The sequence below is a fragment of the Balaenoptera musculus genome, chromosome 8 (genome assembly GCF_009873245.2).
Source record: "Balaenoptera musculus isolate JJ_BM4_2016_0621 chromosome 8, mBalMus1.pri.v3, whole genome shotgun sequence".
NCBI lineage: Eukaryota > Metazoa > Chordata > Mammalia > Artiodactyla > Balaenopteridae > Balaenoptera > Balaenoptera musculus.
The window spans coordinates 18,854,371-18,882,176 of record NC_045792.1 but is presented as its reverse complement, the minus strand read 5'-3'; the positions used below and the strand labels follow the sequence as shown (position 1 = coordinate 18,882,176).

Genomic DNA, 27,806 nt, shown 5'->3' with positions numbered 1-27,806 from the left:
TGTGTAAATATACCATGCCCCATCTAACTTTCTATAGGTTTATCCTTTATCTGTATCTATGTAGACTAAAGGTTTTCTTTTTTTTTTTTTTCAGCAAATTGTTGCTCTCATTATTTATTCTGATGCTCCCTTGTCTGGGAGCGGATTCAAGCTAGCTTCTGTATCATTTTTTACAAGATCCCATCATTTTTTGAGTACTTCACTGCTTTCTGGAAAAAAACTTTCCAGGATCATCTTGTACTTTCTCCACCTGAGAATGGGAAGCAGCCATTTCTCCAAGGAACCCTGGTTCCAAGGTCTGTAGGCAAGGGGTGCTGTTGTTCCCAGGCCTTCTCAGTGGACACACATGCACGTGCACGTACACACACGCACACAGATGCCTTCCTCTCAATTCTCCAGCGCCACCTCCCCATGTGGACATCCTCCCCATCCTGCCTGGAATGTAACGTCCCACACCAGGCCAGGCTGCTCCCCACCACACCCTCTTCACTCGGCACAAGCTCTGATACCCTGCACTGGCCCATTCCTCTGCCAGATGCCCTTGACCTCACTTAGGCTCTGACACCCCAGGCCAAGCCACTTCCCCCAAGCAGCAGCGACCCTACTTCTCCATCTGACTTCTGCTCTCACACTGTGTCAGGTCACCCCCCCGACCTGGGGTGGATGCCCTTTGCGTGCCACTGGTGCTCGGATTCCCCAGGCCAGGCTGTCCTCCATCCCGCGCGCCTCACCCATACGTTCTTCATTCGAAGGCTGATTCCCTACTTCTGGCTGCTTCTTCCCAGGAATGCCTTCCTCACAACTGCTGGGGCTCAGACACCTTTCTCTGAGCCACTGCAATGGGTCTACCTCTAATGGCTTCAGCACTGAAGTGTTCAGGAAGGGAAGGGAAAGAGTAAAAGCCCTTTTGAAGTTTCCAGAATGTTGCTTTGCTGGAGAAATTTCAAGTCCAGAAAAAATAAAGGCTTGTGATTGCTGAAGCCCTAGGCCAATTCTAAATTCCCCGGCCCCACCTCCATCCCTGTCCCGCCGTACAAGTGGCAAATGAGCTTTTAATGTGCACAGACCCCAGGAAGGAAAAGTCCTCTGATGCCCTTCCCAGATGAGGTCAAGGAGCAGAGTTGACAAGGGATAGCTTTCCAGGGGGTGTGACTGGGGGCTTGTTGAGGAATGTACTCCATTCCCCAGGAAGGGATGACGTCACATTCCCGAACTGCAAGGTGGGATATAGTGTATGGACCAGTGACCACAGTGGGGTCACACATCATCAATGAGGATTTTCAGTTGCAGTTATCCGATGACTTTCGGATCATTGTGACACACGAGGCACACAGGGTTGATGACATTTATTATTTAGCTACAGGTTGTGGGACCATGAGGACTCACACCTGGACCTGACCAAAGGGCGCACACATCACTCAGAGAGCCCTGACCTGGGGCTAAACCCAGAAGTAGATGGCTTTGGACCATCTTCCTTTGGGCAGAAGTGAATGAGTTGGTGTCTAGTGGTATAAGGGGGAGCATTTTTCAAATTACTACTTGGGAGGAAAGACGTGTAGAGTGCTGGGTAGACAAATGATGAACTCTAGTGGAATTGTTTTTCCTGCTCAGCATCTGTTTCCCTTTCTTATCATAACAACACCCTGGTTTCCTTTGGGGGAATTCACCCTTCCTCACTTTCTGTCTGTATGGATTGGGTGGGGCGGACCGTGGCTCTGGGGATGGCCATGTAACCCTGGCCTGGCCAGTCAGCATATTCCATTCCTGACCTCATGATTATTCAGGTGTGGACAAGTTACCCAATCAAGCCACTGAGAGACAATTCTGGGTTTTGTGTGTTGTTTTGTTTTTCTGGAATGATGGCAACAGAGAAAAGCAGGGCCAAAATGGGAACATAACCTAAGCCTTAATGATGTCATTTGAGACCTAGAATCTTACCATGACCAAAGACAGAGTTTTCATTTATGAGCCAGTAAATTCCTTATTTAATTTGAGTTCTAAATGGATTTCTGTTACTTTCATTAAGAGTCCTAAGGCAAATTCTTTGGGGAGCAATTTTTACAGTATTTTACAGATGAGGAAACTGACACCCAAAGAAGCTGAGTATTTGCCACAGGTCACATAGATGATGTGATGGTTAGTCTTATGTGTCAACTTGGCTGGGCCACAGTGTCCAGTTAACCTAATGCTAATCTAGGTGTGGCTGTGAAGGTATTTTGTAGATGTGGTTAATATCTATATTCAGTTGGCTTTTAGTAAAGGAGAGTCCCTTCATCTCATCAGTTGAAAGCCCTTTGAGCAAAAACAGAAGTTTCCTGAAGAAGAAAAAATTCTGCCCCAAAATGGCAGCATCCACTTCTACATGAATTTGCAGCCTGCCGGCCTGGACTTGGACTTGCAAACCCCAAGTTGTGTGAATCAATTCCTTAAAGCAATATCTATCTATCTATCTATCTATCTATCTATTATCTCTCATCTATCTATCTAATCTATAATCATATCTATATTTATATCTATATCTATCTCCTATTGGTTCTGTTTCTCTGGAGAGTCCTGATACAGATGGTAAATGGCAGAACTGGAACTTGAATCCAGATCCATCTGACTAATTCCAGTGCTCTTTACTTCTCACAATTAAAGCTGCTTAAGAAAAACAGTCATGTGGGAATGTAGATTGATACAGCCACTATGGAGAACAGTATGGAGGTTCTTTAAAAAACTAAAAATAGAATTACCATATGATCCAGCAATCCCACTACTGGGCATATATCCAGAGAAAACCATAATTCAAAAAGACACATGCACCCCAATGTTCACTGCAGCACTATTTACAAGAGCCAGGGCATGGAAGCAACCTAAATGCCCATCGACAGACGAATGGATAAAGAAGTTGTGGTACATATATACAATGGAATATTACTCAGCCATAAAAAGGAACGAAATGGAGTCATTTGTTGAGATGTGGATGGATCTAGAGACTGTCATACAGAGTGAAGTAAGTCAAAAAGAGAAAAACAGATATCGTATATTAACGCATATATGAAGAATCTAGAAAAATGGTACAGATGAACCAGAATGCAGGGCAGAAATAGAGACACAGATGTAGAGAACAAACATATGGACACCAAGGGGGGACAGTGGTGGGGGCAGGTGGTGTGATGAACTGGGAGATTGGGATTGACATATATACACTAATATGTATAAAATAGATAACTAGTAAGAACCTGCTGTATAAAAAATAAATAAATAAAATAAAATTCAAAAATTCAAAAAAAAAAAAGAAAAGCAGTCATGCATATGTATATGGATACCTACCTGTAACCTATTGATACTGGATGCTGAAAGTATGCTAATAATCTCGCATCTTTATCTCCATCCCAAACTTTTCTTCCAGAGCTCACATGTGAATAGACAACTCTTTTCCCCAGCACCCTGAACTCAGCCCATCAAAGCTCCTTATTATGCCTTCCTTCGTCTCTCCTCCTCCTCCTCTTCCTCTGTTCCCACTTGCAGAGGAGGACACAGTCATCCTCTCGCTTCCCTAAGTTCCGTCATCCCCAAATCCTTCCTCCTCTCCCTTCCTACTTCCAATGAGTCAATGTTTTCTACTGCTTTGCCCTACTAAACATCTCTTGTATGCATTTTCTCCTCTCCATCCATACAACCACAGACCTAGTTAAGCCCTCATCACCTCCCGAATATGCTTTTGCACTTGTACGTACTTCCTTCCCCACAAGCAAAGGCCTGGGGGCTCAGCACCGGCTGCAGGACTAAGTCGGGAGGTGAGAGTTGAGTAAAGGACATGAGTGTGCGTCTACAGAGTCATCTCCACAGGAAAGTGCCCAATCCGAGGCTCTGGATATGCTCTGAGGTAGCAAGGCAGAGAAGGACAGTGAGGGTGTGCAGGCCACGAGGCCCAGAGCCAGCCGGAGGACAGACTCAGGAGGAAGACCCCAGGGCCGAAGAGCCTGGGTCATTTCTCTGCCCACAGCGAGGGAGCCGCACGTTGGTCCGGTCCTTCCTACACAGTAACATCTATCTTTCTCCAGCGCAGAACCTGGGACTGACTTGCTCAGAACATGCCAGTTGTTCCCCTCCACCTACAGGATAAAAGCTAAGTCCTTAGACTGGCTGCATCTGACCTCCCTCTCTGCCTTCACAGAGAACAACCCACCCTTGCACTGCACGCTCCTGCAAGACTGAAGTGCTCGTGGTTTCCGGGTGATGCCACACTCTCACACGTCTGCCCTTCACGCCTGCTCTCCACTCTGCCCACAGTGCCTGGTTCACCTGGCACATTTCTGCTTCTCTTTCCTCCCCTGCGCTTGTGTTGCACGCTATGCAAATCTCCACTGAATCATCCGTCCCACTGCACCTTAACTGCCTACAGGTCTTGGAGGTTTGCACAAAAGACTGCAAGCTCCTGTCCTCTCATCATTGTCTTCACACCCCTGCCCGATCCCCATGCCAGAGAGGCTGTTCAGTGTGCGTTTGTTGAATGGATGAATGAATGGATGGGTGAGCTAGAAACTGGGAGGAGAGACTGGTTTGGGCTAGTTCTATAAATTAGATTTACAGAACAATTGCGAAGATAGTATAGAGAATTCCTGTAAACCAGAATAAGTTTACCAAAACTAGAGAATTAGCATTGGTACGATGTTACTAACTAAACTACAGGCTTCATTTTTGTTTGTTTGTTTTTTGTTTTGTTTTGTTTTGTTGGACAGCAAATTGGTAGTATTTAGTCAAATTATAAATACAGATATCAGTTCCACTCCTGGTTCTTAATCCCAAAGAATTCTCATATAAAGGCCCACAAATGAGGATGTACATTGAAACATTCTTTGTTATGCCAAGACAGAGACAGGCTTCATTTAGATTACACCGGTTTTTCTACCAACATCCTTTTTCAGCACTAGGATCTCATCCAGGGACCGTCTTACATTTAGCCATTATATCTCCTTAGTCTCCTCCAGTCTGGGGCAGTTTCTCAGTCTTTCCTTATTTTTCATAACCTTGACATTTGAAAAGTACCTTTTGGTTATTTTGTAGAATGTCCCTGAATTTGGGTTGTCTGTTGTTTCCTCACGGTTAGACCAGGGTTATGGATTTGGGGAGAAGAATGTCACAGAGGTAAAGTGACTTTCTCATCGCATCAGGAGTGCACAACATCTGACTTATCTACTGGTCGTGCTGACATTGGTCAGTTGGGTAAGGTGGTGTCTACAGGCTTCTCCACTGTGGAGTCACTATTTTCCCTTTCCTGGTGCTGTTCTTCAGAAGTGAATCACTTAGTCCAGTGGATACTCAAGGGGAAAGGAATTGAGTTCTATCCCTGGAGGGGTAGTATTTACATTTATTATTTGGAATTCTTCTATAATGAAGATTTGTAGAACAGGAATTTTAAACTTTATTTTTGCTATGACACCACTGTTAGTGAAGTGAAGCCTACAGACCCCTTCTCAGAATAGACTATCAAAATATTTTGTAAATGAATGTGTGGTATGTCAATAAATGTGTTTGTTTATTAACACATCAAAACACGAGTTCTAGCAGCATGTCTAATAACTAATTTCAAATTGTTGCTGAGCATAAATGATGACACAACTACTGCTAATACCACTGAGATTTGCTGCCTATATTAACAATGAAAGGGGTACTACTTCAGTGACAGATGTGTAAAAATAAAGGTATAATTATTTCCCAAACAAGTTCACAGGCCCCAGAATTCTATCCATGGACCCCGGACCCTAGGTTAAAAACTCCTGGTTTAGGAGGGCCCAAGACTACAGAGATTTCTTGGACTGTGCAAAACGAGGTAGAAAGTACCTGTGCAGGTGGTAAAAAGTAAAAGTGACTTCACCTTCTCTGATAATAATTGTCAGGCAAAACAATCCATTTATCACAGATTTATTTATCAAACCATTTATCATCTTTTAAAAAAATTAATTAATTAATTATTTTTAGCTGTGTTGGGTCTTCGTTTCTGTGCGAGGGCTTTCTCTAGTTGTGGCTAGCGGGGGCCCCTCTTCATCGCGGTGTGTGGGGCTCTCACTATCGCGGCCTCTCTTGTTGCGGAGCACAGGCTCCAGACGCGCAGGCTCAGTAATTGTGGCTCACGGGCCCAGTTGCTCCACGGCATGTGGGATCTTCCCAGACCAGGGCTCGAACCCATGTCCCCTGCATTGGCAGGCAGATTCTCAACCACTGCACCACCAGGGAAGCCCTTATCATCTATTAGATTGGAAAAAATTAACACTCAGTGCTGGTGGGGATGTTGCAAAACTGGCACTCTCCTACATTACCGACGGTAGGGCTAATGTGTACAAATTTGCCCAACCCCACTGAGAAGCAATTTGGAAATACCAACAAACATAAAAAGATTCAAAATCTTGATTGAGAAACCCACTTCTGAGAAGCTACCCTAAGAAATTCATCCTAGCTATGTAAAAAGATGATTTAGAGATGAATGTTGCAGCAAAGTTTACATCAACAAACAATATTAGCAGCAAGTAAAGATCTAAAATGATGGCAAGTAGATAGGCGAAATGCAGTGCATGGATAAGTGGAACGCACTGCAGAGATTAAATGATCGTTACTAAAACAATGCATAACATGAGACAGCCTTATGAGAGGCAAGAGCTATATGGATCCCCTCTGAGCCTCAGTTGTCTTTTCTATTAAAAGGGGGATAATAATACCATCTCTTAAGATTGTTATATGGGTTCATGAGATGACATTTAAAGCCCCTAATAAAGGGCTTAGGACATCATGGGTGATCAGAATGTATCAGCTATTATTATGATGATGATATTGTGTTATATCAATAAAGTGAAATACATAATCATATGCAAGCATGGTTACATCGATGCCAAAAAATGCAGAAAAAAATTAAAAAGGAAATATATCAAAATGTTAATAGTGATGGTGTCAGGATAAAGAGATCATGAATGATTTTCTGTTTTTCTCTGCTTTCTGTTTCTATGGTATGCTTTTAATATGCTATTAAACTGTTAAGACAGAAAGAAGCAAAGATGTTTGCTAGAAATACATATTCGCCTTTCATAACAATCAAGATAGAGTAAGTCACTCTGGAGCCCTATATTTCTCTGCATCCTTTTGTCTCCAAAACCTTGGAGGCAAAGAAAATCGCCCTGCACAAATCGGGTGTATCTATAATTTCTGAGTGGTGCAAATCAGCCCTAGATGAAAGTGCCCCAAATAAATGATGAATAAATGTTAAACATTCACTACAGCCTAAATCGTTGACATCATTTAATTTCCTACCCAGAGAAGGAACCTCCCCACGGCAGGAGCAGTAGCAGCAATAGAAGGAGCCTAGCCAAGTACGTGGCAATATTAGGTGCTCAACAAACATCAGATAAATGCCTGAACAGGGGCTGACTGCTCAGGAGTTCCCCTGCTTCTTCTACCACCGCGTTTGTCCAGGCGCAGCCAGTCTGTCCACACGGTGGCAGTGCCTCTCCACACTAGGTAGAGACGGGCGGACACTCTTTCCACCTGGCACTCAACTCCCCTTCCCTTTTCAGGCAGAGTTGTCCCACGAGCCACAGAAAAGGCTCCAAAGAAGGACACTGTTGGAGTCACCCTCTCTTTCTTAATGGAGTGGGAGACACGGCCCTCTGGCTACAGAAAAAATGCATCCATCACCTGTGGAGGGTTGGACCAGCCTGTGAAGCACCTGGAGCAACCTGTACTGAGGTTTATACATCCATGAGACAGAGCTAGGGCCTGAGGCTTCCGGGATGGTCCTTGATGATACAAGTTTAAAACAGCTCTCCAGGGACTTCCCTGGGGATCCAGTGGTTAGGACTCTGTGCTTCCACTGCTGGGGGTATGGGTTCGGTCCCTGGTCAGGGAACTAAGATCCTGCAAGAAGCATAGCGCCGCCAAAAACAACCCAAAGAAACAGCTCTCCAGGGAAGGCTGATACCTAGGAGGGTAGTGAGACAGGATAGTATGAGCTAGGGGGCCACTCAGACCAGGTTTCACATCTTGGCTCAGACTCTGGCAAACCACACAACCTCCCCGGCTGCATTTCTTGTCTGTGAAATGGAAATAGGAACTGTATGGCTATTGAGAGATTGAAGATCGATAACGCTTACAGAGGATTGAGTGAGATGCCTGGCACATTGCAGCTCAGCGAGTGTTAGTTACTATCGTCACTGTTGTAATTGCTGTTGTCAGTAACTGTGATGTCATTAATTGTGCATAGAAATTCCAAGGAAGACTCTTGCCCCCTATGGGCACACAGACTAAATCTGTGACTAGATCCTGAAATGATTTCTTCATCTATAATAAGGTGGGAAGTGAGAGAGCAAAGGGTGTCCAAGAGGCAAGAATTTTAGCTGTTTTCCAAATAAAGGACATAAGTTTGGGGGGAAAAAAATCAAATGTGATTTTTGAATTCTCTTTAGGGAGGGAAGAGACTACTGAATTCCTCCAGTTTCCCTCCCCTTCAAATCTTTTATTTATGTATGTATGTATGTATGTATGTATGGCTGTGTTGGGTCTTCGTTTCTGTGCGAGGGCTTTCTCTCGGGGGCCACTCTTCATCGCGGTGCGCGGGCCTCTCACTATCACGGCCTCTCTTGTTGCGGAGCACAGGCTCCAGACGCGCAGGCTCAGCAATTGTGGCTCACGGGCCTAGTCGCTCCGCGGCATGTGGGGTCTTCCCAGACCAGGGCTCGAACCCGTGTCCCCTGCATTGGCAGGCAGATTCTCAACCACTGCGCCACCAGGGAAGCCCTCCCCCTCAAATATTGAAGCCAAAGTAACCAAGTGAATTGTAGTCCCAGCACCCATGGTGATGGGGTTGCCCAACAGACATCTTTGTGGTCTGTCTGGCTCCTGGCTCCAGGCTGACCTTGTCTGCAACTTTTCCATCCAGCGGGCAAATGTACGATTCCTTTTATTCCTCACGCAATTGTCCTCAGGAAAAGAAAAAATTTTTTTCTTCCTTATTTCTCCTAAGTTTATAAAGTATGATTGATGAGAAAAGGCAAACAGCTAGAATTATTTACACAAAAGGAGAGCAGAGTAAAAGAGAGGAGAAACAGCTTAAATGATCTCCAAGTCCAGGTTTATTATACTGTGGAAAGTGACCAAATGTTCTCCAACTTTTTACTGAGGACATAAAGAAAAAGTAAAATTTAAGTACCGCACAAGGGATTTAGGTAGGATGAAAATAGCGGGTTCTCTAGGGGGAATATATTTGAAATGTGTCACACCCATTTTAAGTCTGTTTTCCTGAATATTGGCAGACACTGACACTTAAAATATAAGTCACAGTGATCATAATCTATGTACGTTCGTGCACAAGGTCCCTAGATTTTGTCATTGTAGCAAGTGAAGAACAATGGTCTGAGTGGGCATATTAGACATGAAGGACTATGTTATGCTGTGTAACAAGCAGGTCCAAAATGTTTGCTAATCACAAGAAAAGTCTATTGCTCACTTGAGCTGCATGTCCATCAAAGGTAGATGGGCAACTCTGGTCCATGTCCTTTCACTCAGGGACTCAGGCAGACACAGACTCCACCCTCTAGTTGCGGGGCAGGGGGAAGGGCTGGCTATGTATGGTGAGTCAGACTTTGGCCCCTAAAGGCTTCTGCCCATTTCATTTCTTCCCACCACGGCACTGAAAAAAGCAAGTCACCTGGCCAGGGAGGAGAGATCCTACTGTGTGCCCGAAAGGAGGAAAACTGGCATCTTCGTGGACAGTTTATCACCACCCAGGCTTACTAGGACTTCTGAATTTAAAGTGATCAATCTGTCAAGTATGAAATTTACCCTGAGATGTATTTTGTGACTGCCACAATGTTTGTCCTCTGGATGGACTTCTCTGGGAAGCCTGGGGTAGGGAAACTATAATCCACTTGTAATCCTTTTCCACCTAGAATAACTTAGATTTGAACCTTCCTCCATGCAGGGCTAGAGATTAACTCACTTCCACAACACATCTTTTCTTTTAGGCTCCAACTAAGTGCCAGGTGCTGGGGAAATTAAGACAAGATAAAACAAAATCCCTTCTCTCAAGAGATTCATAGTCTATAGTTATCCTGTTGGATTTATCAGGATGGGGCTTAGGGTGAAGTGTGGGCTTGACGGACATCCATGTAGGAGTCATCAGGATGGAAGTGACTTCGAAGATGCCACAAGCGTCTGTGCCTGCTGAGTTCTGTTATTCCAACCTGACCTTAGAGCACACACACCTGCCCTCTCTCTTGTATCCCTCCTGCTCAGGTATCTCACCCTGAGCCTGGGCTCTTCCCTTGTCTCTTCCCTGCTTCACACTCCTCCCGTGGCTTCCCTCCTTGATACCCTGTGGCTTCCCTCCTGGATACCCTGTGCCCTGCCCACATCTCTGGGCTCATCTCTTACCACTCCCGCCTTGAACTTTTCTGTTTTCTCACACACAGCACAATGTTTCCTGACTCTAAACTTCTGCTCAATCTGTTCCCTGTGCCCGGAGCACTCCGCACACTCTCAGCTTCCACATTAACTGTGTCAATTCCTATTTCTAAGGGAACTTGCCTGACACCGTTTCCTCCTCCTTCTTTCTTCCTTAAGCGCTAGACTGTCACTGTCCTTATCACATGGTTCTATAAGAATTTGTTTACGGATAAACAACAAGGTCCTACTGCATATCACAGAGAACTACATTCAATATCCTATGATAAACCATAATGGAAAAGAGTATATAAAAAAAGAATGTATATATGTGTAACTGAATCACTTTGCTGTGCGGCAGAAATTAACACAACATGGTAAATCAACTACACTTCAATTAAAAAAATATTGAAAAAAAAAGAATTTGTTTATGCATCTGTCTTCCTCATTGGGCTGTGTGAGGACTGGGGCTGGGCCCCTGACTTATAGTATGGTATCTTGTTAAAGCAAATACTCCAACAATATTTGTTGATATTACTGTGGCAGAGAATTATGATGAGATGATCAGCGAAAGACATTCAGGCATAAAAATATCCTATATTAGGACAGTATTCTGAGTGTGTGTGTGTGTGTGGGGGGGGGGCTATAAAATGGAAGTATGACTGAAGAGAAAAAAATAACTTCTAACTACAAAGATAACTTCTAACATAAAACATTATTCATGTGCTTTTTAATTGTGTAAACTCAGTGTCAAATTTCTCTGGTGTTTAGAGTCCTTCGGACAAAAGTTATTTACAATAGACATGTTTTTAAAAAAATATCAATATTTCTATTTTTATGCATAACATCATTTGGACTATTTGGAAGGACTTATCACAAAAAAAATTGATATCAACTTTAAAACAGTTAGTTGAATAAATGAATAGCGTCTTCCATATCAGCTAACGTTAGGTTTGGCTGGGAGTGACCGAAAACCCAACATAACAGTGACTCTAACAAGATAGAAGTCTTTAGATTCCCAGAACCTGACGTATTGTTGGGGTTAAACAGCTTTCCTATACAGAAATATGGAGTTAGATAGTCCAAAACCCAGTATGGTAACTCCATGATCATTAGAACACAGGTTCCTTCTACCTGTGGCTTTCCATCCTCAATATACTGCTTCTACATCATGGTCCAAAATGGCTGAGCCAGCTCCAGCCATTGTGTCCACATTCCAACCAACAAGAAGAAAAGGTAAGAAGAAGGGAATCCTTTTTTAGGACACTTCCTAGAAGTAGCACCCACCACTTCTGCTTATATTTAATTGGACTGTCATGTGTAAGGAAATAGTCATATGTAAGGAAAGTTGGGAAATACAGTCTATTCCAGGTGCCTGTGCTTTGCTAAAAATTGGAAAATCTGAAGAAGAGAAGAGTAACTATTAAAGAACAATTAATTTATTCAACATCTCCACTTGAATAACTCACAGGCATCTTGAACTGAATATAAATCTGAACTCATCATCTTTCTCCACACCTGATTCTCCTTGAATATTCTCCATCTCAGCCAACGGAGAGCCCTATTCTTGCTCAAGCCAGAAACCTAATGTCATTGTTAATATTTCCCTGCTGTCAATTCCCCCTCCAAAATACATGGCAAATTCATCTAATCCTCTCTATTCCCTCTACCAATACATGCTGTCGACAACCTCTAACTTGTCTCCCAGTGTCCCTCTGGCCTCGTTCCAGATCATTCTCCACATTGCAGGCAGAATGATTTTCTAAAAAGAAAAATCTGAGCATGTCACTCTCCTAAAACCCCTCAAAAGCTGCCTGTGGCACTTAGGAGAGAGACCCAGAACTTTTCAAAGGCCCTGTGTGATTTGGGCCTGGCTTCATCTTGCACTGCTTACTTTTGCTCTCTAGGCCGCAGCCAAGCTTGGCCTCCTGTTGGTTCCTTGTCCTTGCCAGGCTCCTTCCTGACTGCCCATCCTGCCCCCTCTGCGTCCACCTCCCTCTCCAGCTGGTCAGTGCCCACTCATCCCTTAAGTCTCAGTGTAAACGTCACGTCCTCAGGGAATATCTCCAAGGTTTGAGACTCAGCTTTCATGGTACCCTTTGCTACTTTTGTTTTTCACCCTTTACTTCTTATAGCACTTACCACAGTGAGAATTTAAGTGATTATTTGTTTATTGACCTTTAACCCCCTTACGTGACAAGCTCTTTGGGTCTGGTGACTGGATACTCGTGATGGTTAATTTTATGGATCACTGGCCCAAAGGGTGCTCAGATATTTGTTTAAATATTATTCTGGGTTTGTCTGTGAAGGTGTTTCTGGATGAGATTAACATTTGAATCCGTAGGCTGAGTAAAGCAGATCTCTCTCCCCACTGTGGGTGGGCCTCATCCAATCAGCTGAAGGTCTGAATAGAATTCTTTTTCTCTGCCTGACTGTAGTAGCTGGAACATTGGTCTTCTGCTTTTGCACTCAGACTTGGACTGGACCTTACACCATCGTCAGCTCTCCTGGTCCTCAGGCCCTTGGACTTGCACTGGAACTCACACTATGGGCTCCGTGGGTCTCCAGCTTGCCAGCTGCAGATGGTGCACTTCTCAGCCTCCATAATCATGTGAGCCCACTCCTTACAATAAATCTCTCTCTCTCTCTCTCTCTCTCTGTGAATGTGTCCATTGTCTCATTCTGCTCTAAATTCTATGATTCCCTAGATAATAACCATCACTTATCCCTACTGGCTAGGTGCCTGGCACCTTAACCGTAAATCTTAGGAGAAAGTGCCATTTCTCCATTTTTAAAAAAAAAATTATTTGTACTTTTTTTTTTTTTAAATAAATTTATTTATTTTTGGCTGCGTTGGGTCTTCATTTCTGTGCGAGGGCTTTCTCTAGTTGCGGCAAGCCGTGGCCACTCTTCATCGCGGTGCGCTGGTCTCTCATTGTCACGGCCTCTCGTTGCGGAGCACAGGCTCCAGACGCGCAGGCCCAGCAGCTGTGGCTCACGGGCCCAGTTGCTCCGCAGCATGTGGGATCCTCCCAGAGCAGGGCTCGAACCCGTGTTCCCTGCATTGGCAGGCAGATTCTCAACCACTGCACCACCAGGGAAGCCCCATTTTTTATATAAAGGAGAACTCTGAAGATCAGAGAGGTCACATAACTCTCCTCTCCGAAGGTCTCGCGTATACTAATAAGTAAAATCGGATTCACACCCAAGCCTGCCTCTCCCAAGTACGCTGCAGACCTTCCCTCTTTGGGGCCAGGGATATTAAGCTAACGCAAGTGACACACCCTCCAACCCCAGAAAACAAAGAAGCCAAAACCTGGCGCTGATTTAGGGATCAGCGCAGGTCACTCGGGCTTCTTTTGCTCCCCTCAGCTTCCCCGGTCCCCAGCGGGCTTCCCACACCCCAGCTCGGCCTTGAACTTGGCTGCGCGCTCCGGAACTAAAACGCAGGGCGCGTCAGAGCACGGGGCCACGTCCGCCCCTGGCCCTTTGGCACCGCCCCGCCTCAGCCTAGGTCGGTCACCGCCCGCCCACAGCCACCATTTCCTGTCCAGCTCTGGGCGCGTCAGGTCAGTGCAGCGGGGTGGCCCGGGGTCTGCCCTGGTCCTGGTCCTGCTCTGGCCGTCAGAGCCAAGCAGAGGACACTGGTTTGGGCCCCGGCGGATGGGACGGTATCAGCTGAGGGCCGCCGGAACCTCCACGGCGGGCACTGGGCCGGTGGACGCTCTGGAGCGGTTGCCGGGCAACGATGCCGCCGGCCCCGCCCCTCTGCGCCGGCCGGGGAGGGGCATTTGGGGCGAGCCGATCTCCTGGCTCCAGGCGGGGCGCAGGCTCCTTCCCAGTGAAGTGGATACCGTCGGACGCCTTGGACATCACCGTGCCCTGGCCTTCTCGTCCCGTCGTGGGTTCGCTGCCCAGGCATGGCGCGCCCTTAGACCCTGGCCTGGGCGCAGAGGGCTTGGCGCCTGCCCGCGGGAGTTCGGAGCCTGCCTTCTGCCTCTCCTAACCTTGGGCGAGTCAACTCACTTGACTAGGCCTCAGTTCCACGGGAGCCTGAATTGTTAAGAGCTGGAAAGAAACCTAGCGATCATTTAGTTAAGCCAGAGGTCCCCAGCCCTGTTTTATAGATAAGGATGTCTTGCAGTAACCACTCATTGCCTACCTGGTGCTTTAAATTAATCCCCAGATAGCCCTCTGTTTGTATTATAGTTTCCAGAGAATGAATGAGGCCTCTGAGGGTCAGAGAGGTTGTGACTTTAGCTGAGGTAGCACAGCTTATAACTGGTGGAGTCTCAGATCAAATAACTCACGGCTTGTTCCTGGCAGATTTCAAATTTCCAGTTAAAGATGCCTTATTTGGCTACACTGTTATTAAACCTTGCTGTAAATCAGAATCACCTGGAGAGTGTTTAAAACTACATTCCTGGGTACTCTCTCAGGCTTACTAACTGAGGGGCTCTGGGCTAAGGCTGAACCAGTTTTTGGATGATTCTTATGGTCTGTGGGTGGACCTTTGAGAACCACTGGCTACAGCGTGAGGCCTTTCACTCAAAAACAACTGACAGATGATCCAACTAAAGTACCTGGAGAGGAGAAGAGAGGCTGCCATGCAGGGCTGTCAAGTTCTAATCCCTCCATGCAATTTGTAGCTTCTCTTCACTCCTCAGAAATAAGCCAGAGGCTTACATTTTAAATAGTTGGGACATTTAGATGCAAATTGTCCCATTTTTGGTTACCTGTCACACAGCCAGGTCCAAAGCTTCTGGCTGGGCCAGCCTGTCATGATCAAAGTCAAGCGTTAGAGTGTCCTCCTCCATCTCTGGTGGCCTGTCAACTGCTCTCCACCTGGCCGCCTTCAAGCAAGGTCCCTGAATCACAGCAGCTGATGTTGGCTTTGTAGGGACATTTCGCAGAGCACTTTCCCCATTGGAGGGAGGCTGGCAGCTTTCCAGAAATATCGCCACACGTAATGAGGGTCCCTTGGCCTTAACAGCAGTCAGAGTGAAGTAGATCACCCTGCTTGTTATTCATGACTTTTCTAAACACAAATCCATCTTAAAAATAATTACCTGGCTCTTAGTTTTAGAAGGCTAATCAGCCTGACAAATTCTGTTTAGAGTTTTATTTTTATTAATTTTCATCATTTATGCTGCCTCCCTCAGGGATTCTGGTTCACAATGGCTGACTATCAAGAGGAAGACTTGCAGAAATTTCTTAAAAATGTAGACGAAATCAGTAAGTACCAGTAAATCATATACAAATTAAATTTTACTTTAGGGAGGTGGAGTGATTAAAGAGAGATGATTACTCTAAGTTAGTTCCTGGGTTGCCTGACAGGTTTATGACTCTTAAGGAAAAAAACGTTCTTGAGGTTAAACAGAAGGGGTATTGAGAAGCAAGTAATATTGGAGCCTGGGGGTAATATTTTTTGGCTGTTAATCGGTATCAGAGAAGCTGCTGACATTCTGATTGAATTCAGGCTGACAGCTCTTCCTTGTATTTTCTCCCCTTCTGTGTAGAATCAGGTCAAAAGGAGCTTCTATTTCCCCATCACCAATGAGCCCACTGTTCCCTTGGAGAAGATCACTCAGGAACCTCACTGATGAATCTGAAATCCCTCTTGTTTTAGGGGAGAGCAGTTTCTGGTTTTGAGCTGCACAGGCAAAGTCAAAAGGCTTTCCCTCAGGGTCCATCACATTACATAGATGGCTCCTGGGTCCATCACATTACATAGATGGCTCCTGGGTCCATCACATTACATAGATGGCTCCTTGTCATACTCCTGTCTCTCCTCCTCGAGGCAGGAAGACCCTTCCCCACCTTAGACAGGTGGGATCTCAAAGGACATACTCTGACCACACAGATCACATACAGGAGATTCCAGAGCACTCAGTCCCTGCTCAGACTTCAGGGAGCTTGTTTGAGGATAGAGACAAGAAAACCAACAGTGAAACAAACCTTACATATCAAATAGAAATATATTGAAGTTGCTGCTTCTCACAGGCCGTATGGGTCCAAAGAATAAAATGGTTTTAAAAATAGTTCAGGCAACTTCATAGATGGTACATGCTTAGGGTGTTCTTTGGGTTTGTCATGGGCCTCTTCTCCTCGGCCCATCCCCCAAATGTTGTTCTGGCCTGGCCCACTGCTCACCTTTCTCTTCAGGTGATCTAGCCCAAGCACGTGGTTTTAGCTACCACCCTTGTGATGACCCCACATCTCAGTTGCTACCAGCCACCTTTTTTGAGCCTCAGCATCTATGCCAACTGTCACACCCATTGTATCCCTCAAGCACCATGAACTTAATGTGTCCAAAGTTTAGTTGATCGTCTCTTTCTCTGTCCCCCCCACTGCCAAATAAAACCTGCTTCTCCTACCCTCCCATTCGTTCTAGTCTCACTTGGTGGCACTGCTGTCCCCAGATTTACAAGTCACATTGGCCTCCTCTCACCTCTCAGCCCTTAATTTAATCAGCCCTCAGGTTTGCCTTCTCCCTCCAGCTCCAACCTCTCCAACCTCCCTTTGTTCTCATTCTCTTATCCAGACGATTTCAACAACCCCCTGATTGTTTTTCCCGCCCCCAGGCTTACACTCCCCACAGGGTAATGTATCTAAAATGCAAATCTGACCCAGCCACTTCTCTGCTTGCATTCTCCCCGCAGTCCCAATAAATTTCATGCTCTCATCAGGACCTAAGTCCTCCCGTGACCTTGGCCTTACCTCTCGCCTCCCACTACCTCACACTTGAGCTACAGACTGCTTCCGGTTCCCCTGACTGTTCATCCTCTGCTTGCTGCCTTTGTCCTTCCCTCTGCCTCCCAGTCTTTCTTTACCTGGCTAACATTCATTCGTACCCCAAGTTCATTTCCATATTATTTGTATCAGTGCCGTCCGATAGAACTTTCTGTGATGATAGAAATGTTCTATAATTTGCACTGTCCACTGTGGTAACCAGTGACCACAAGTGGCTATTGAGGGTTTGAAATGTGGCTAGTGCTACTAAAGAAGTGAATTTCTCTATTTCATTTATAAGTAATTTAAATTTATATAGCCACATGTGTATAGATTCTATACATTCATTTCTTGGGCTCTTGCTGTGTACTGAGCATTGCTAGACCCTGGAGAGTACAGTAACAATGAATAAGAATTACTTTCCTTCATGGTACCTACAATCCAGTGGGAAAAACAGATATTAAACAAGTAATTTCAAGGGTGATGTATGCTACAAAGAGAGATTGGTAAAATGCAAGAGACTCTAACTCAGATTAGGGAGTTGTCTGATGGGCTGCTGTAACAAAATATCACAGACTGGGGGGCTTAGGCAACAGAAATTAATTTTTGTCACAGTTCTGGAGATCAGAAGTCCAAGATCAAGGTGTTAGGTTTAGTTTCTCCTGAGCCCTCTCTCCCTGGCTTGCAGACAACCCCCTTCTTATTGTGTCCTCACATGGTCTTTTCTCTGTGTGTGCACATCCCTGGTATCTCTTCCTCCTCTTATACGGACACCAATCCAATTGGTTTAGGGCCCCACCCTTACGACCTTATTTATCCTTCATGACCTCTTTAAAATCCCTGTCTCCAAATACAGTCACACTGAGGGGATTAGGGCTCCAACATATGAATTGGGGCAGAGGGGCACAATTCAGCCCACAAATAAAGGCTTCCCTAAAGGATGAGATTTAAGCACAAATCTGAAGTCTGAGTAGGAGTTGGCCACTGGGGAGAGGGTAGGGGAGTATTCTAAATGGAGAGAAAGTACGTAGGAAAGATGGAAGTTAAGAGCAAGTGTGGTACTTTTGAGAAACTGAAAGATTAAAAAGCTCAGTATAGCTGGAGAGAATAGATCAAGGAGAGAAGGGTCCCATCTGAGTCCAGAAAGGCCAGATCAGGAACGACCTTGGAAGCCACAGAAGGAATTCATGTTTATCCTGAGAGCAATGGGAATCCTTTGGAGGGTATACTCGGAGCAGAAACGTGGTCAGATTTACACCTTAGAAAAGTCACTCTGGCAGTGGTAGGCTGGAGGGGAGAAGCAAACAGGTGCTGAGAGCCAGCTAGGAGGCTGTTACAGTGCTCCAGGGAGAAGAGACTGTGGCTGGAATGGACACAAGTAGACAGATTGGAGAGATAATTCAGAGCTTACTTGACAGGCTTTAGTGTTGATGGCTCTGAAGGTGGAGGGAGAACAAAGGCTTAAGGATGAGCCTGAGAGTCTTGATTGAATGACAAGTGGATGGTTGGACCATCTGCTGAGATAGGGGCATTTGAAGGAGGAACAGTCTGGGGAGAAAGAGGGTAGGCAGATGAGTAAGGCACCCCAGTGAAGATGTTCAGAAGGCAGTTGGCTTTGTGAGTCTGAGCCTAAGAGAGAGAGTAGCTGGGGAGGTCAACTTAGGAGACACTGGCATCTGCATGGTATTTGGAGCCATAGGAGGGAACAGGAATTCCTGGGAAAGGTGTAGAAAAAGAGAAGAGGGCTCGGGCAGAGAGTCTACAGAGAAAAATTCAAAAAAAACTATAAATAAATTATTAAAGTAAAGAAGGAAATCGAGCAAGGTTTTTGAATACAAGGTTAGTGTATAAAATTCAGTTGCATTCTTATATACTTCCTATATACCAGCAACACTTCATTTACAATACCAAAATAAATCCATCAAAATATATGCAAGACTTTTATGGGGAAGGTTATAAAATTTAATTGAAAGAGCTCCCAGTGTTCAAAACTAGAACAATTTGAGCAAGAAAGCAAACACAGTATTGGATTATAGCCCAAAGTATAAAATAAATATCCATGAGTCTATGTGGATATAAATAAACGATGAATAATAAACAAGTAAATAAATATGTAAGGCAAATCTCCCATACAGAAGAATTTCAAACAATTTATGTAGATATTCCCGCCTCTAGAAGGTAGAGCATAACTCTTCACCCCTGAAAGTGAGATAACATTTACTGACTTGCTTCCAAAGAGTACAGTACAGGAAAAGAAGGGAAAAAGTAACTTTAAGATGGAAAAAGCTGGCAAACTCTGCCTTAGGTGGTCAAAGTTAACATCATGATAAATCATATTGATAACATGTACCCTTAGTATGTGCTATGGTCTTCCTCCCAAAATCTTGATAACCTCAGTCTAACTGTGACAATAACATCAGGTAAACCTAAACTGAAAACTATTCTACAAAAAATACCTGACCAGTAGTTCTCAAAACTGTCAAGGAAAACAAGGAAGGTCTGAGAAATTGTCATAGCCCAGAGAATTATAAGGAGACATGATTAAATGTAATGTGATATCCTAGATGGTATCCTGGAATGGAAAAAGGATATTACGCAGAGATTAATGAAATTATAATAAAGTTCAGAGTTTAGTGAATAAAAATTTTAATTAAAAGACATAAAATATCTAAATAAGTGGAGACATATTTTATCATGGATGGGAAGACACATTTGATAAGGAAATCTGTTCTTCTCAAATTATTCTCTACATTCAACACAATTTAGATCAAAATCCCAAAAATGTTTTGTTTAGAATTAAACAAGCTGATTCCAGAGTTCACACAGAAGAGCAAAGGGCCAAGAATTAATCCAGAAAATTTTACAGAAAAATAAGAAGGTGGGATCTCCCTATCAGATGTTCAAGACTCATTATAAAGCTGTAGTAATTATGCACGGAAGTTTTGGTGCTGAAAAAGATGTCATCCAGTAGACTGGAATAAAGAGCCTCGAGCAGGTTCACGCATGTAACAGGGATGGCACAACACATCGGTGGGAAGTCAGGGACTCTTCAACAAATGGTGCTCGTGCCCTATGCAAAGTCAGCTCCAGGGGACTTCCCTGGTGGTCCAGTGGTTAAGACTCTGCACTTCCACTGCAGGGGGCACGGTTGCAATCCCTGGTCTGGGAATTAAGATCCCGCATGCCAAGCGGTGCGGCAAAAAAAAAAAAAAAAAGTCAGCTCCAGGTGGATTAAATACCCTAATGAGAAAAACAGAACGTTAAAACATGTAGAAGACATGCAAGAATATATTTGTAAACCTAATATACACAAAAGGCATAAAGCATAACGGGAAATACTGGTACATTTAACACATAGAAAAATCTCTTCAACAAAAGCTTCCATAAAAACAGATAAAAAGACAAACCATACTCAAGGAGATGTTCACAAACACATATCAGTCTGGAATACATAAAGAAATCATAATAAGAAAAAGACAAACAACCCAATAGAAAATCGGCCAAGGATAGGAGCAGGCAGTTGACAGAAAAGGAAATCCAAATGGCCTACAAACCAATGAAAAGATGCTCGATCCCAATCATGTTCAGGAAAATGCAAATGAAAACACTAAGGAGATAAATGCATTATAGTGGCAACAACTTGAAAGTTTGACAACAAACATTAACTAGGATGTGGAGGCATGGGAACTCTTGTACACAGCTTATAGTAATAAAACTTGATACAGCCGTAACCTGAGGAATATGTCACGTGTGCATGGGGAAATATGTACACAGATATTCGATTCGTCATTTATTCACTAGCAAAAAATTTAAAAACACCTGGGTGTCCATCAATAAGAGAATGGATTACCTATGGTATATACAGTGATTAAAATAAATCAACTGCAACTATTAGTATCAAGAACAAATCTCTAAAGCATATTAGGAGAAAAAACTAGGTTGCAAAAGAATGCACGTTTTGTAAAAACCATTTATTTAAGATGTTTAAATACACACATATACACAAATTCTCTAGTAGGTGAATAGGTTCTGGGGATCTAATATACAGCATGGTGACTATTGTTAACAATACTGTACTATACACTTCAAAGTTGCTGAGAGTAGATCTTAAATGTTCTCACCACACACACAAAAAATGAAATTATATGAGGATATGGGTGTGTTAACTAACCTTGGTGTGGGAGTCATTTCTCAGTGTATACGTGTATCAAATCACCATGTTGTACACCTTAAACTTACACAATGTCATGTGTCAACAATATCTCAATAAAGCTGGAAAAATAAAAGTCCTTCCCCATGGAATTTTCTACACCATCTTTTTAGTGAATGGAGTCTTTCTTTTTGAAGACCTTGCTTGAATGATTCACCTCTGATTTCTCCTCTAGCCAATTTAATTCAGGAGATGAATTCTGATGACCCAGTCATACGAGAGAAAGCTGTCCTTGAGACAGAAAAGAGACTGCAGTTTACAGAGGAAGACCAAGAGGAGGACGAGTGCAGGACCACCGTGGACAAGACCATGATCAGTCCTCCACAAGCTCCCACAAAGGTGCCCTTTCCCTATGGTGGAGTTATCTAAGTAGACAGAGTGAGGAGGTCTGCATAAAGCAGGGGAAGTAGTGGTTTAATCTCAACCGCCTGGTGAGGCTGAAATAGCCTTTTGTTTTGTAGATTCACTAGATTTATTTTCCACAAGGAAGTATAAACTCTGATTTCTTTTCTTGATCTTTCTGGGTCATCCTTAAACAGCCCTTTGGGTTTGTTTTAATGAAAATTTGGCCTCTCTACCCACTGAGCTTGTGACCATTTTTAAGCTGTTTTTTTTTTTTTTTAACATCTTTATTGGAGTATAATTGCTTTACAATGGTGTGTTAGTTTCTGCTTTATAACAAAGTGAATCAGTTATACATATACATATGTTCCCATACCTCTTCCCTCTTGCATCTCCCTCCCTCCCACCCTCCCCATCCCACCCCTCTAGGTGGTCACAAAGCACAGAGCTGATCTCCCTTTGCTATGCGGTTGCTTCCCACTGGCTATCTATTTTACGTTTGGTAGTGTATATATGTCCATGCCATTCTCTCACTTTGTCACATCTTGCCCTTCCCCCTCCCCATATCCTCAACTCCATTCCCTAGTAAGTCTGTGTCTTTATTCCCGTCTTGCCACTAGGTTCTTCATGACCTTTTTTTTTTTCCCTTAGATTCCATATATATGTGTTAGCATACTGTATTTGTTTTTCTCCTTCTGACTTACTTCACTCTGTATGACAGACTCTAACTCCATCCACCTCACTACAAATAACTCCATTTCGTTTCTTTTTATGGCTGAGTAATATTCCATTGTATATATGTGCCACATCTTCTTTATCCATTCATCCGATGATGGACACTTAGGTTGCTTCCATGTCCTGGCTATTGTAAATAGAGCTGCAATGAACATTTTGGTACATGACTCTTTTTGAATTATGGTTTTCTCAGGGTATATGCCAGGTAGTGGGATTGCTGGGTCGTATGGTAGTTCTATTTTTAGTTTTTTAAGGAACCTCCAAGCTGTTAAGGTAATATATTCTACTAACTCATATTTCCAACTCATACAGCCACAGCGGTGGTCCCTTGACCTGCTTGCCCTTGTTTCTGCAGATGTAGCCCCATAATAATTGTGCCCATAACTCGATCTCCTGATTTACAGCAAGCCCCCTGAATTTTGAGCCTTTCAGTATCGATGGTTAAAGGAAATGACCCTACTCCCCACTTGTAATTGATCTGCCTTCTTGCTTTGTATATGTATAAATGAGGGAGTGGTTTTGAAATTTGTGTCTTTGTTTTTATGATAACCTGTGCCCTGCAGAACACAGATGAAATAAACACAGGTAAGGACAGCATCTCTCTTTCCAATGTGTGTTATTCTTTTAGGATCAGTGTTTATTGATTGTAGCTTCCAGACCCTTAAACTATAGCCTCTGGGCTTACAAACAACCCATGAACAAAAACCTACTGATGACTCACTTCTGTTACTAGTAGTCAGAGGGGATGGTACTCAGAGGGTTTTTCCTATGTTCTCCTGGCCAGTCTTTTGTAAACTGAATTCAGTTATTCTGTTTCATCCAATTTACTCTTAGCTGCTTAAAGGGATCCAGAGAGTTTCTCAGTTGCTCAGCTCAGAAGCTCATTATGCTAAGTGGAACAAAAAAGTCTGTCTTCAAAGAAAAACTCTTTTAAAAGGCATAATTCAAATTTGAAGCACAGACATAGTCACCGTGTATAATAATACATCACACAGATTACCATTTAATGTCAAATTAAGAAAATGTCATTTTAGTTGTCTCCGAATCTGTGTGTGTGTGTGTGTGTGTGTGTGTGTGCACGCGTACATGTGCCTACATGTGAATGCATGAAAGGTGTGGCTCTAAAACTCTAAAGTAGCTTTTTTCTGAATTTGAGCTAAAGAACTGATTATAGTATTTGGATTTTTCTTTTTAATATTTGAAATTATGCTGTTGTCAGAGGCCTTCTTGGCATCTATGGAGAAGGATGCAAAAGAACGTGCCAAAAGAAGAAGGGAAAACAAAGTCTTAGCAGATGGTAATTGTCAGTCTTTTCACTTTTCAAGAGCCAGGGTGATTTGTGCTAGAAAGAGCAAGGAAGTCTCTATGCTAATGTCTGAGGATATCAAGATTCCCAGTGGGTGGGTTCATGATGGGCCTGAGGCAGTGGGACCTGGCCAGACAGAAACTAGTCTGTTTCCTGTTCCCACAGCAACAATCAGGGAGTCAAGACACAGCCCTGAGTCAGCCTCCACAGTCAGACCTTTCTAAAGCACATGGATGGATTTAGCAGCACTAAGTGATGCTTGGAAAGTAGGGAGGGATGGGAGTGAGGTACTACTGTCCAGCCTGAGGCACAGATGAAGAAATGAAAAAGAAAAATGAAACAAGCAAACAAAGCTGGGAGAAGGGAGAGGGGAAATAAAGGAAAAGAAAGAACTAGGGTTGTGTGTGTGGTGAGGAAGATACACATGACAGAAGAATGCTTTCAGCACTTATTTTATACCACTCAGTGGTATGTGTGCTGCAGATCTGAACGATTCCATATTTGCTAGAAAATTAGTTGTTTGACTCTCTTTATGAGACGTTTGAATGTGTAGACTTGCTCTTTGTGGCAAGTTTGGGGTGTTCTGAGCCTTAGAGGCAGAAACATTTACTTTTTCTGAGAAGCTGCTTAGAGGACTTGGGGTAGATTGAGAGAACAGAAACCTACCTGGAATTATCTGCAGAGAGAAGTAAGTGACAGGCCCCCTTTGGATGCATGGAAGCTCTGACCTTCAAAGTAGAGTTGGAAAATCAGGGCAATGAAGTCTGAAAGAATTTTCCAGTGTGTGGGGAGAGCTCACCTGTATAACTTCTATTCTCACAGCCCTAAAAGAAAAGGGGAATGAAGCATTTGTCAAAGGTGATTATGAAACAGCCATCCTGTGCTACAGTGAGGGTTTGGAGAAGCTGAAGGACATGAAAGTACTGTACACCAACCGAGCCCAGGTGAGTGATCCAAGGATGTATCCACAGGCTTTCCTCAGGGAACAGTAGCCACTAACCTTGTGAAAGCAGAGAAAGATGAGACCAGATGGCGCCAGTGTTGTGCTCGTAACTGTGTAACAGCTGGCTCTGGTCCGGTTGGGGGTGGGGGCTGATTTGTATGGAGCATTTGCCAATTTCCATGGTGTAAATACTTTCACTGTGGTTCAATTTCAAGCTACCAGCTTGGAATCATTGAAGGAGAACTTGGGAACAGCTACACGTAATCAGTTCTCTCCATAGTAGAAGTCCGCTCCAGCACATCACTGATGGTACCCAGGCACTTTCCCTCGTGTATAGACAAGAAAGCTAGTGGAATGAGACCGTCTATGAGACCTTGGAATTCTGCCACCACTGAAATTGTTCAGCTTCTTTCTTTGATGCCAGTCTACACTCCTAAGGGTTATTCTCCTGTTAATTTCTTACCCATCGTATCAATCCCTCCTTGATTAAGCTTCTGTGACTGGGGTATACTGGAGAGCTAATGGGCCTAGAGCCAATTTCTCAGAAATTTTGTGTTTCTGAAATACCTCGTACCTCCGTTTTATATCACAGACGAGCTCAGATTCCTGGAACACCAGGTAAAAACCATCACCCAGATATTTATTATCTACTACTTAATGAAGGGCAAAATTAATAGTTCTCAGTTGAAACAAAGATGTCACCTGTGACCTTATCTTTGAAAAGTACTTGAGTTTGTGTATGGAAGAGCTCTCTGCTGCTCAGGCCTGAAAAATTGGCAGATTCGTGGACATGATTATCCAATGATCAGGATATGTCAGCAGGACCTGGGTGAGATGAACTTGACGCCATGTCACTTACAAGAGGGAGAGATTCATCATCTCCAATTTCTATAACTCAAGATTAAGAAGGTCCTGCTGTGGTATGTTGAGGAGGAGTGCAAGAAACAGGACGTTAGCAGTCCAGAAAGTCTGGGCAGTGACAGTGATTTAATGATAAATAAATCCAAGCACAACATAAGCTCATTAGTTCAGCAGTTTGGATAAATCAGACTCGAGTTGAGGTGTCATTTACCTAGCCCCATTTGTGGAGAAAGATTGTAATAAAGAAGAGAATCAGTAAATAAAATGGCCAGAGGTTGATTTTGCCATGTACTTCTTATCCCCCTAACAAGATTATAAACTTTTTGAAGGTAAAAACTGCCATATACTTTTCCACCTAATGCTTTACTTACAACAGATGTTCAGTAAATCCTTGTTAAGTTACATAACTCTGGGTGGAGGCATAATAAGTCCATTTAAGGGAATGGCGTTTCTGTTGACACATCAAAAGAAACATTTAAATGCAAACAATTAATAGAATAATCATAGTTCCTTTTTATTTATCACCAAATTTGGTCTCCAGAACATTTACCTACTGATGGTTATTCAGTCTTGTTACTCTGAAGTTATTTGAAAGCTGTAAAATTGAATTGCCTTTAAAATGTTATGTAATTCAGACTTATACTAATTCAGATGGTCTATACCCTGATTCATCTAAATTAGTTACATTTTTACTGTACTCAAGTTTAAGCAGCACTTTGATTAGTTCTGGAGAATCATATTAAGAATGACTGTGGATAAAAATAAGTAAATGCAATGAAAAAGCTTTGAGAAGGCAATTCCTCCCACTTTTCCCAAAGAGAAAGCTTATTCAGAGACAAATAAATGCAAAATGTGCTGCCTGGTGTTAAGAATCATTTGAACCGTTGACTATTTTTAAAATGCCTCCCTGTTTGCTCGCAGTGTTAGAAAACACTTAATAAGGACCCTGTGAATTGAGAGTCGCTGCTTGCTGGAGAGAAAACCTACCCTTTCATCGCCGTGTTTTTCTCCTGGAGCTAATGTTATGATCAATAAATTGCTGACGTAATTTAGATAAATCAGGAGTTTAATTGCCATTTGGAAAAGTCGTTCTTTTTAAAATGTGGAAAAACAAAAGAGAACAGGGAATTTATAGGGTGTTGGGTCCAAGCTTTAAAAGAAGAAAAAGAAAGAAAGTGAAAGGCTGTGTAGAGAAATTGTTGAAGCCCACATAGACTTTTTCAGAGTCTGTATCCTGAATAACAGTGTCGTGAAATTATGACTACAGTTGTCTAGAAGGATGTTAGTTTCTTCCTCACATCCTCTGACTTTCTGATGAAACCCCACACCCGGAGGAAAGGATGGTGCTTTATAAACAGAGGACTCAAAGAGTCGTCGTCTTCAATTAGTACTGAAGCCCTGTTAATGAAAGCACTGCATAGCAGCTTCCTATCTATTGGTGCGAAGAGCTGCCCGGCAGAAATCCCATTAGCTGGCTATTGCCTGCTCACTCCTCACTTTGGTTGAATGCTTAGATTTCTCATGAATTATAACACTAACCTCATATTTGGCCTGTCCATGTAAATATCTCATCAGATTTATTGTTCAGAATGTCACAGTTGCCCTGGTACAGTTTTGATCATGGGCAAACCTCCATGGAGTATTGGGTCTATTATTGGTGACTGATGGGACCTTGGTGCCTGGTTTTCCTTTCTTCCAACAGGGTGATCACTGCTGCTTCTTAGGGAACTTTCCAAAAGAAGAGCCCTTAAAGTCTACTTTGTGCAACTTGATAAGAATTTATTAAGCACCTTTCATGTCCAGTAATTAAATACAGAGGGTATAGTAGCCATGGTGCTTGCTGTTAAATGACTTTCATTTGCTTATATATCACACCTCTTGGAAACTATAAATGAACTAAATTCTTAATTCGGTTTAGTTTGAATGGATCACAGAATTCTGAGTTAATTCTTGATTTTCAAGATTTTCCCCAATTCTAGGAGATCCCAGAAGAGAGCCCCAAGGCATTTGAAATCGAGGGCTCCTGGTGATGGTCTGACCCTTAAATGTCAGCTCATTTCCTGTATCTCTTCCTTCTTGCTGCACTCATGAGGAAAGAAGGGGAACTTTTTCTTAAGCATATTTCCATAACAGCTTTATTGAGATACAATTGATATAACCTACAATCACCCATTGAAAATGTACAATTCAGTGGTTTTTAGCATATTCACAGGGTTGTGCCACCCTCGTCACAGCCAACTTTAGAACAGTTTCATTATCCCCCA

The 27,806-nt window shown here is 43.3% G+C and overlaps 1 protein-coding gene across 7 annotated transcripts in view; it reads left to right on the top strand.

The window, feature by feature from the left end:
* The first annotated feature begins 13,949 nt into the window (after positions 1-13,949).
* Positions 13,950-27,806, top strand: part of TTC12 (tetratricopeptide repeat domain 12) — a 49,883-nt gene continuing 36,026 nt past the window's right edge. For 5 of the 7 annotated variants that reach the window (XM_036862605.1, XM_036862607.1, XM_036862604.1 and 2 more), the window contains exons 1-6: positions 14,009-14,331; positions 15,576-15,648; positions 21,531-21,694; positions 22,996-23,017; positions 23,652-23,729; positions 24,561-24,682. In XM_036862605.1, coding sequence (XP_036718500.1) covers positions 14,077-14,331; positions 15,576-15,648; positions 21,531-21,694; positions 22,996-23,017; positions 23,652-23,729; positions 24,561-24,682 — 714 coding nt within the window. In that variant the 5' untranslated portion in view covers positions 14,009-14,076. Of the gene's footprint in view, positions 13,983-14,008; positions 14,332-15,575; positions 15,649-21,530; positions 21,695-22,995; positions 23,018-23,651; positions 23,730-24,560; positions 24,683-27,806 lie in introns of those variants that run through there. The other 2 variants (XM_036862606.1, XM_036862603.1) reach the window with 2 other exon arrangements.